Source organism: Nelusetta ayraudi, unplaced genomic scaffold (assembly GCF_046127955.1).
Source record: "Nelusetta ayraudi isolate G7.1 ecotype Tasmania unplaced genomic scaffold, CSIRO-AGI_Nayr_v1 ptg000004l, whole genome shotgun sequence".
Lineage (NCBI taxonomy): Eukaryota > Metazoa > Chordata > Actinopteri > Tetraodontiformes > Monacanthidae > Nelusetta > Nelusetta ayraudi.
In genome coordinates this window covers 3,297,396-3,308,848 of record NW_027466054.1, presented here as the reverse complement: position 1 = coordinate 3,308,848, position 11,453 = coordinate 3,297,396, and the positions used below count along the sequence as shown (strand labels likewise).

Genomic DNA, 11,453 nt, shown 5'->3' with positions numbered 1-11,453 from the left:
AAGCTGATTACCTGAATTTATTCCATGAATTCCATGAATTCCATGATTCATGATTCATCCATGATTTAATGAATGAATTACATGTATGGAAGTATAGAATTAAAAAAAAAAAAAAAATTGAAAGATGAAAAAAATGGAAGGGCAAATTATCAAATGCAAACACAAGTAAAAAATGAATAGGAGATAGAGTTGGTGCGTAAAAATGTAGAGATTGCGGAAATGTGGAGATTGTCATATTCAACTGTGCTTTTTGATAGCTGTTTTTGGCAGCACGGTTGAAAAAAACTTCATATCACACAAAAGGAAGTAAATATGAATAAATCTAAATGAAATCCTATTCTCTAACTACATTTCATTCATTGCTGTGAGACACTTCGGTCTTCAGTTCTGAATATGACATCGCCTTTTCCTCAGAGGTCAGGGTGGAACGTCTTCTGCAACACAAAGGACATCTTTATTTGTAACTGAATAACATAGAAGTGTAAAAAAGAAAGAAAGAAAGGAAAAAAACAACAACACATTGAGCTTTAATCCTGAAACGGGTCTGGTACCTTGTCTGTTCCACATCCTCTAGGGTTTCTGGAAGACGGATGTTCTTGGTCTCAGGAAGACACAAGGTTACCAGACTTGCAGCAAGAGCAAAGAGGGAGAAAATAAGACTTGGTAAGTGGCCCCACACCTCTTCAAGGAGGAAGACCAGTGTGGTCACAGATACACCGATACGTGCCACGAAGCTACAGAATCCCAATCCGTTTTGCCTGGATTAAAAATGAAAAATGACAAAAAATGGTACTACATTCTGTTCCCATAAATACAATTATATGGTTGGACTCCTGCATTCCATGCTGGACACATTGTTCTATGAGCTTCACAGGAGGCACTTTACTGACCTGATTACTGTGGGGTAAATCTCTGACGTGTACAGGTATAAAACAGTAAAAGATGCTTCGGCAAACAGTTTACCCAATGCTCCAATTATGGCTTGGAACAACCCTTTAAAAAGAAAAAAAGAGAACATGTTCAATTAGCTAGTTTGTTTTTGTTTTATCCTGTAATCAGTGATCAAGTCGGCTTTAAACAGTTTGGCTTCCATCGTTTACCTTTTGGGATGAAAATGCTGCAGAGTATGCACATGCTTGTCACACCTGCTGCTAGACTCTGAATCGGCCTTCGGCCAATTCTGTCCAGTGTAAGAAAGACAAACACTTTGCCTGGAATTTCAATCACACCGTAGAGGAACTGGGAGAGGTAGATGTTGAATCCCAGGCTAGAGATATTTAAGCTGATTCCATAATACATGCATGCAACTGCAAACCTGTAATGAACAGGAGGTCACCGACTGTCTGGCGGGAGTGTGTTACTGATTATTGCATTTTTTCAGTTAAAAAGTAATGACTGCCCTAAATCAGTGTTCGCAGTCCAGCGAGTATAAAGTTGATTGGCATGTATAACATGAAAAGACAAATCTCAGTTGTTCTAAGTCACAAGAAATGAATGTACACACCAGAGAAAGCCAGAAAGAAGAGCCAGTCTCCTAATTTTGGGTGTCCTCACCAGGTCCAAATAAGAATATTTTCTGCCCTCATTTTCTACAACTATTACTTTGGACAACACCTAGACACCAGAAATGAAATAATTAGTTATATCTTTTAATAGAAATGGTCAACCCGTGCAAATGTTTGTACCTCAGGCTTTAGGTCGTCCGTGCCTTGCTCTCTGCCATTGACTCTGGCACACTGGCTCAGGTAGTAATGAGCTTTCTTCACCTCTCCATTCGCAATCAGCCATCTGGCAGACTCAGGGACCCACCTGTAGGATTTGCACGAACGTGAGTTTTTCAGCAAAACTAGTGTGATGCAAAGTCACCACAACCAAAATGATGGAAAAATTGTCAATAATAGGTGGGCTTTTCTTCGTACCACCAACAGATGATGGCCAAAAACATTGGACTTATCGCTGCAGCAGTCAGGGACCTCCAGTCATTGATCAAGTAAGCAATGGCAGAAAGTACAGAAACAAAAACACTCCAATCCAGGCTGACTAAAACGATCGCCGCCACACGATGACTTACGTCCACCCATTCAATAACTGCAACAAATAATAGTAAACAATAACAAACATTAGTTCAATCAGTAAAGTGTTTTTATAAGAAGAAAGGCACATGATTATAACTTAAACTTTAAAATTAAACAAATCAATTACACAGCCAACCAACTTAGGGCGATGGTGATGATAGACACTCCAGAAAGGCCCATTCCAGTGAAGAACCTCATGGCCCCAAACATGATGAAACTATTTGAGAAGGCGCTTATGAATCCAAAAATGCCTGCTGTCAGGTATGCCACCAGGAGTGCCTTTTTCCTGCCAAAGCTTTGGGACAAAAAAAAGTTAAAATCTGCCATCTTTGTGTCAAAATAATAACACTACTGTTCATAAAGATAATTTAAAAAAAATTACTTGTCGCTGAGATAACCAAACAAGGCTGCTCCGAACATGAGTCCGATGAAGAAGACAGTGGCTAATGTTCTGTTCAGCTTTCTTTTATCACAAACTAGGTCCCACTGTGAAGGATATGATAAGTCTTAAAAAGAATGGTCTTAATATCAAATGAACATACAATGAAAGAGGTCAAATTCACCTCTGTGGCCACAGTATCCCTGAATGTGCTGTTGTCATGCACCCATCCTCGCTGACATGGCACCGTTGGAAGACTCGTGGCGTTGGAGGAGTTCTGCAGCATCAGGTGATACTGAGGCTCCGCAAACATCACACAGGAGTCCAGCATTCCACCCTGCCCGACTGGGATGCTAACTCGCAGCTTCTCTTCCTGGGATAAATTCCTGAAAACACCTCTGTCGTCCAGGGAGTCGACGTTACAGTGGTGAGAGGGAACGGCCCCTATGAAGTTGTTCAACAGGTAATTAAGAGGCAGAGTGGCTCGAGCCGGGATCGTCAAGAAGATGAGCCACATTTGGAATTTCCCAAAGCCCCCCGCCACAGCAAGCGCATTGTCGAAACTCATTTTTCTGTAAAGGAACGATCCTCGTAGAAGTCCGCTCGGGCCCAAAGCTGCACCACTTTACACGCCGCTGTGTGCTGCTGGTCAATGTGTTGCGTGTGTTGCAAGGAGAAATCTGTTATTTATATTCACTCAACATAACTGGTGACAGATTAAAACAACGAAAATCATTATCTCCGCCAGTGTAAAGGTAAACTGTCAGAAAGGGTTGTCTCTGCCTGCATTGCATCAGTACCCACCCTGCGCTCTCTGCTCATCGCATGGGTCCCTTGTGTAAAAGTGGGTTAATGGCAGGAATTGAAATGAAATGAAATAATTCACAAAAAAATGAGCGATAAACATTCCGTGAGACAAAAAGCTGTAGAGTTGGATTGAGAAGGCTTTTAGTTTGTTCATTTAAGTATTTTTAATTCTGTCATGATGGAGTTGTGATGCCCTCACCTAATTTGGTGTGAAAAAGAATCACCACACAAAAAAGGATATTTTAGAGTCATTTTATTCCATGTTGTGCATGGAATTGCACAACAGTGTCAGAGGAGCTCTCTGAAAAAAGAGTCATCAGTTTTTATGCTACAGTCACAGAAGTGAGGATACAATTCTCAAACAGCGTGTCACCCATCAACTTAGTGTTGAAATGGACATAAAATAAGACTTTTTTTTTCTCAAACAAGACCTTTACTTTCAGTTCTATTTCAAGCATGCTCAGCTTTTTAGCAGTCATGTGCTTGTGTTTCTGATGAAGTCAACCTTGCTGACAAACCTGGACTGGTATATTATTTGTTTATGCAAAACGGTGGAAGCATTTTTGTCAGAGGCAAAACACGTAAATCGACTGTGTGATGAAAATTAGAGGTCCATACGCAGTTTATTATTTTGTCAATTTTGAATGGATTGTTATCCAGCCGTTACAGTATGTTACTGGACATTCAACTGCAGTTTTCCTCTGACAGACTTCTTCTTTTCCTCGGTTTCTCGATGTCTTCAATAGTCTCTGGCAGTCTGGTATGGAGGGTCTCTGGCAGAAGGATGCTTACCAAACCACATCCAACTGCCACAACACAGTAAATGACTGAAGGAAGGAGGTTCCACACGTCCTCCAATAGCATGATGAGTGGTGATATGGACACACCCAGCCGTGCAATAAATGATGTGAAACCAATGCCATTTTGTCTAAAAGGGAGTGAGAGTGAGAGAAAAAGCGAAGCGATGAGATTCATTTTGACGCTCTCATTTGTGCATGTGGTTAGACCTGCTTCTGAAATGATCAAAGACTGACCGTACAACCGTTGGAAAGAGCTCAGCTGTGTAGAGGAAGATGATTGTGAATGAGGATTCTGACAAAGCCTTCCCAAGAACTGCCACAATAGTACGAGTAATCCACTTATCTAGGTGGCAAATTGTGAAAGTCAGGGAAAGAATTGGAAAGTTAAAAACAAAAAAGGCATTGTTATCCTGTGAGATATATATAGGATATTAAAAAAAAATAGTAACCTTTGGGGACAAATAGGTTAATGAAGAGACAGACACCAGTTGAGACCAGGGATGCCATCTCCCCAAACCTTCTGCCAATTTTCTCAATGAAGAAATACACACCGACCTTCATTGGCACTTCGATTACCGCAAACAAAAATTGTGTGAGGTATATGTTCAGTCCGAACCCAGTGATATTCAAGGTTATCCCGTAGTATGTGAATGCCACTCCGTACCTACAAAATGAACAAGTGAGATCCACTGGTATGCATTCATTCTCGGTGATTCTGAGCCAAGCACTGACATCACACAACAACAGAAATACACAAACATACATAGCGTTGCACTGATTCTCACTGTCTACACGTCATTTTTAGACTACAGCTTTCAGATGATGCCAGTTTTGTCAGATTTTCTCCCACTCTTAGTGGATTCAAAGAAAGGAGTAAACAGAGCTCCCAACTGGTTAGCCTAATCTAGCATTAACAAGGGTAACATGTGTAAACCGTAACTTCAGCCCAGTCTTAGAAAGCGACCACAGTATAAATGTAAATTTCACTAATTAACAGTGATGAAATCATGACTGGCATGTGTGACTGGTAACGAAACATATTCAGATTGACTTGATGTGAAGGTTGTGAGGAGATCATAGGTGTTTGTATTCATTCTTTGTGTAAAATCAGGCTGGTCAACCTTCTATGACTCCACATTTCAGCGACATGAGACTGTCATCCATCTAATCAATCCCCAAAGTGACACTCACCATACTATCCCTAAACATATGGAAATTTTCCTCATCCTTGGGGTTCTAAAGATGTCAGCTGCTGTGTAATTCTTCTCAACAGTGTTGTCTTGTACAGATTCCAGTAATGCCTGTAAGATAGTGGCACAGAAAAATAACCACACTGCTCATTTACTTCAATTGTTAGCATTTAAGTACAATCCATGTGCCTCAGGTGTGATGGAATCCATGAGCTTTGCTTTGTTGTTTGTCTCTGCACATTTCCGTAAGTACTTATGTGCTTCATCTGTCCTCCCATTGGCTAAGAGCCAACGTGCAGACTCTGGGAGCCACCTGAAAGAAGATGCAAGATCAGTTTACGGGGATAGATTTGAAAAAATTATTAATGATAATGTGTGAAATGTGTGACTCAAATACCGCCATGCAATGACCGAGAGTAGCAGCGGTGAGGTCACTGCCAGGATTAGCATCCTCCACTCATTAACAAAATATGACAGAAGAACTAAAATCCAGGTGCCCAAACTCCAGTCCAGGCTTAAAATTACAACGCTGAAGGTCCTGCGGTCAATGTTGACCCACTCGACATCTGGAGGATGTTAGTGCGACTTTTGTTAAAACAGAATTTTGAACAGACAAAGCGAGTTTGAAACATTAGCACGAGCACACTTACTTAAAACACTAGAAATAATACTGATTCCAGAAAGTGATGCCCCAGCTAAAAATCTTACAATGGCAAACATAATGTATGAAGTGGAGAAGGCACTGAGTAGTGAAAACACCATGGTGGACACATAAGACACCAAGAGAAGAGGCCGTCGACCAAACCTGGAAACAAGGAAGATGTTACAAACCAAAACCTACTTACAAAACAATAAGGTGTACGTTACTCGAATGCAACAATGTAGTGCTGTAAGCACCATATAATTGAGCACTCTGATTTCTTAACTCTTTGAGTTGAAAATAAGCCACCTGTTTTAATCATTGGCTGAACTGTAATGAGAAACTCTGTTAAAGGCGAAGCAAGCAGGGCATAGTTTACAGTGAGCCATCCAACACAAAAAAGTTACATGATTAGCAACGGAAACCAAACGTATGTTTTTAGTTACTTTTATACTCTTCATGCAATTCTAAAGCACATTTTGACGTACAATTTTATCCGGTTTTGAGAAGAAACTTTTTTGGTTGTTTTTTTTTCCTGTTTTTGGGAATTTGGGAATTCAACTTGATAGGGTCATCTGAGGTTTGTCAAGTACATTACCGGTCACTGAGAAAGCCAAAGAAAGGAGCACCAAACATTACGCCAACGAAGAAAATAGTGGCCGTGGCCTTGTTCATTCCCTTTCTGCTGCACACAAGATCCCACTGTAAGAGAGGGAAAACTGCAAAGAGAAGTTGGACTCAAGATTCCCCTCCCAAAATGCATAATTTCTTAGATTTCTCTCTCTCACACACTCTTTTTAATACGTACATCTGTAGCCAAAGTCGATTTGAACGTGCTGTGGTCGTACACCCATCCATTGTGACATGGGACGGTCTCTGCATCCTCTGAGCTGTTCCTGCCCGACAGGAGTTGGTACTGGGGCTCCGAGAACATCCGACAGGAACTCAGAGTCCCATCTTGCTCTTTGGGAACACCGACGACCAGCTGCTGCTCCTGAGTCAGATTCCAGAAGATGCCCCCATTATCCGGAGCAGTGACGTTACAGTGGTGCGAGGGAACGGCTGCCATGAAGTTGTTGAGCAGGAAGTGACAGGGAAGAGTGATCCTGGAGAAGAACTGGATGAGGAATAGCTGGATTTGGAATTTACCAAATCCATTGATTTCTGAGAGTATGCTGTCAAATTTCATGTTGCTGAGCTCTGAGAGGTGACAGGGAGTGAAGTGCCACAGATCTGATAGCTTGCAGTCACACCTATTTACCCATGTTAATAATTGTTCCCTTTCAGCAGAACCAAACTGACCATAATCATCATCTCTGTAGTTTCTCTTCACTTTTTTTTTGAACAATGTTAAATATCCACTCACCTGCCACTCTATTTGCTAAAGCTTGCTAGGACTGGTTTGGACTCCCCATTGGACTCTCTTGGAATTCTCTGTGGCTAAGAGCCAGAAAGGTGCTGAGAACAACTGACGTTATGATCACGTCACAGTTGCTGCTCCAAAATCTCCTTTTCCACATTGCCTAAGTTGTCTGGTGACAATTGTATCGAAACCAGTTTGAGATGTAAAGTGCTTTGTGACATAAGCCATATGACTATGCTGCCAGAAGAAATACAATAATTGTAAGAACTTATGTGACGGTTTAAATGGATTTAGGTGGTCAGCAACAATACTTGGGTAGTCTGGGCCCAAAGTATGGCAAAGTCACCTCATTCCCCTTTCTTTCCCATTGTGGTTTTCATTTTGAACTTGTGTACCTAAATGCATTGAGTTGCTGCCATGTGACTGGCTGATTTGCTTTTTCTGCTTGTTGAGCAGGTGTATCAAAGAAAGTGGCTGACATTTATTAGGTTTAATTGTCAGCACGTCATTTAAAGTAGATGGTTGGTTTTGGGGAACTTGACAACAATTCATCATATGGTGCAGTTTATGAAGTGTTACAAGGTAGCCATGGGAAATGTGCTTAATGGCCAGCACATTCTACTTCAGACTGAGGAAACTATTTAGTGTAAATGGTCTCTTTGAAATGCAGTTTAAGGTTAAAAATGACCCAAATGGCGATATGGAATTCAGGTAAGACAATTAAAACTAGCAAGGAAAGACATTAATGCTGCATGAACACGGTAACTTGTTCCACCCTTGTTGAGTCAGTGAAACACATTTAAAACGTGGACATTCTCACATGTCAATTTCCACCGTGTGTATCGAGTTTTTCCTGTTTGACACTGGCTCCCAGAGGTGGCTAATGATGTAGATTGTAAGTAAGGTGAGTCACAGGCACAGCTTAATTTTGCCCATTTGTTCATTTACAAGTGAATAAACATAATTTTGTTACACTGACAATACAATATTTACGTGCAAATACAACAGAAAATGTGTATACTGACTGATTACCACCGATGTGAGGATCGATTCACAGTTAAAAAGGCTTCATGGCGGTATAGGATGAGTACTTCATATACTTTACAATTTTTACACATATTTTGATCATTTAGTGTTATTATGTGCAACAGATTTTAAATAATATTTCAATAAATAATACTTTGTTACCAGTGAATGAAAAAAGATTAATTAAACAGGAGAATTGCAAGAAAATCTTTTCCCACCTAAAGAGTAAAAAAGTCATAGATAAGACATAAAATGAATATAGTTTAAAATCACTTTTAATAGACTCGCGACATTGTTGAAGCTCATTATGGTGGCGTCTCGCACCTGCACGATCGCAACTGAACTGTGTCTGGGAGGAGGATGGGGGCAGGAATGTCTCTCTTTAAATAGGCAGGCATACAAGAACGGGTACAGCTACACTGTGAGCAGGCGACCTAAGGATCTACAACCTGTAACAAAGGCTCTCATCCTCCAGTCCGTTGTCCGGCCTGCAGCCAAAACAGCAGCTTTCATAATATGGATACTGACTGAAGAGGTATTTCATTTTTCTCTTCTTTTCCTTCCTCTTTTACAAATTCCTCAAAGCAATGTTTTGCCATCCACTGACTCTGAAGAGTGGATGTTTGCACAGATTTGGTCAATTCGGACAAACCTGATTTATTAGACTGAACCGTCATTGATTAAATAATACGATTTACCAGTTAGTGCACGGGCGAACTTGCCCGCAATTTGTTTCCTTTTTATGTCCTTCAGTTAGGGACATGGAATGAAAGAAAAAGTTTGACTTTATTCATCACTGTTATGTCTCAGTTTATCGTTCACCTCAAAGTCACTCAAAGGTCTGATCTTGTTAGAAAAACTCTCTGGTGGCACATTGATTTGGGAAAATGCTGTCATGTTGTTTTGCTTCGTTTTTAATTTGAACTTTCAGATGAAATAGGCTCCAGCACCCGCTGTGACACTGACTGCAGTATAGAAAATGAATGAATTTGAACTTCTATTATGAAGGTTGCAGGTTCAATCCCCGGACCTGGGGCCTGTCTGTGTGGAGTTTGAATGTTCTCCTTGTTTACATGTTTTTGTCTCCCAGGGTTCTCTAGCTTCCTCCCACAATGCCAAAACATTTTTGGAGGTGACTTTGGAACTCTAAATTGTCTGTGAGTGTGAGTGTGAATGGTTGTTTGCCTTTCTACGTGGCCCCACGATGAACTGCCGATGTGTCCAGGCTGTACTCCTGTCTTGCCCTGAAAACAGCTGGCATAAGCTCCTGAACCTGAGCGCAGGAGAAATGGGTATAGAAAATGGATGGTTGGATGAACTAACTGCCGCTAAACTTTGCTTGATTTTTCTTTTGGTGCTGTTGTGCATGTCGGCCCTTAGCAGCAGTGGTAAAATGTATAATTACATAATAACATGGAAACAGCTAATCCACCGGGACCGAGTCCACACAGGGGTCACTGGTTTGTCAAAGATGCTGACTCTCTGCTTCTATGGCAACAAGACAACACACTGAAGTTACTGCCATACTTGGAGACAGGAACTTCAGTAGCAACAGAGAAAAGCTTGTTGATGGTTTGGTGATGAAATGAAGCGGAACCAAGTGGGAAGAGAGAGTGGGCATATATGTCCAAGATTTTCTAGTCGTCCTGTATCTGTGCATCATGAGGATTTTCTATAGTGGACAGTTGAAAATGGCATGAAATAGTAGTTCAAAACATGCATGTCGACCATTAACATCTCTGTAATGATCTGTTTAGCAACATCAAAGTAAATACCGTTACACAATGAGGCGCTGTGAAATTTACATTTGGGCACAACATCATGCAGCACAAAGCTGACTGACCTGGTTCCAAATTAGGTGTAAAACAGGCAAGATCCGAAAATGGAACTTTTGTTGTACAAGTGATGACAAACGTGGCAACAAACAGTTGAGGCTCACTTTAATTCCTGTAACTGCTCATGACTAACTGCAATCTGCCTGGTTTGACAGAACAAAAAGCCACAGTGCAACATAATCATTCATTCATCTTCTATACCTGCTTATTCCCAATTCCACCCTGGACAAGTCGCCAGTTCATCGCAGGGCCACATAGAAACAAACAACCACTCACACTCACATGTACACCTACGGACAATTTAGAGTCTTCAATTGACCTCACATGCATGTTTTTAAGTGTGGGAGGAAGCCGGAGAACCCGGAGAGAACCCACGCAGACACAGGGAGAACATGCAAACTCCACACAGAAAGGTCCCAGGCCCGGAATCGAACTCACGACCTTCTTGCTGTGAGGCGGCAGCGCTAACCACTGCGCCACCGTGTCGCCTGCAACATAGTCTCACATGTTATTTATTTATTTTATGTTTTCTTTTCTTTTTTTTTCAGTTGTTTTCTGTTTCTCTTTGGTGCTTTTGTCGAAAGCTGATGAGGAATCGTAGGGCGCTGTAGGGATTAGATCAATTTAATTTACTAATCAGACATTCATACATACAGTCGGCATACATCATACATGACCAAAATTGGGTTGATAACAATGTGCTTTTTTAAAGAGCATAGTATATTAGAGCACAGGCAACAGGTTACAGAGGTTGTTTCTTAGTTTCTCAGTCCTTTCCTGGTAAAGCGAAAATAAGTCATTGTGTAACAATTACACATTAGTAGTACACTACACTACATCTCCAAAACCAGCACCATGCATCTGTTGACCATGTGCCTAAAATAATTAAAAAAATAATATAAAAAAATAATAGATAAACAGTACAAATCATAAATAAATAATATTAATGAAATAATAATAACTGTCCTCTGCCTTATGCATGAGTCTAATAATTGTACATTGCATTCCTATTGGTCAGTGTTATAGCACCATCCTCTGATAGACATGGGTAATGGCACCATTGAGAAACACAGCACTCAACTGTAAGTCTCCAGGCCTAATACAATACTAATTTCAAGGATTCAATTGTAGAAACAAAAAACTCCCAAAAGAGGAGAAATGCTCAATCCGCTCAAGGACGATAAAAAAGAAACACAAAACAACTTTCTCATAATAATTAAAAACTTGTCAATAACCAACTGAGGAAACCAGACTTGGCAGGACAGAACAAGGTGAACTGACACAAGGCAATGGTAAATGCAGACTGTATATACAAGTACAAGGTAATGTGTAACAGGT

At 40.7% G+C, this 11,453-nt stretch overlaps 1 protein-coding gene across 1 annotated transcript; it reads right to left on the bottom strand.

The window, feature by feature from the left end:
- Positions 1-77: 77 nt before the first annotated feature.
- Positions 78-7,132, bottom strand: LOC142897865 (uncharacterized). Its single transcript, XM_076040491.1, has 19 exons — positions 6,700-7,132; positions 6,490-6,593; positions 5,902-6,056; positions 5,649-5,817; positions 5,441-5,564; positions 5,253-5,362; positions 4,511-4,725; positions 4,296-4,404; positions 3,947-4,189; positions 2,639-3,077; positions 2,458-2,561; positions 2,216-2,370; positions 1,920-2,088; positions 1,686-1,809; positions 1,505-1,614; positions 1,101-1,315; positions 891-993; positions 552-758; positions 78-434 (listed from the first exon to the last, which is right to left on the bottom strand). The coding sequence occupies exons 1-19, from the start codon at positions 7,078-7,080 to the stop codon at positions 353-355; spliced, it is 3,318 nt and encodes a 1,105-aa protein (XP_075896606.1). The 5' UTR covers positions 7,081-7,132; the 3' UTR covers positions 78-352.
- Between the last annotated feature and the right edge of the window lie 4,321 nt (positions 7,133-11,453).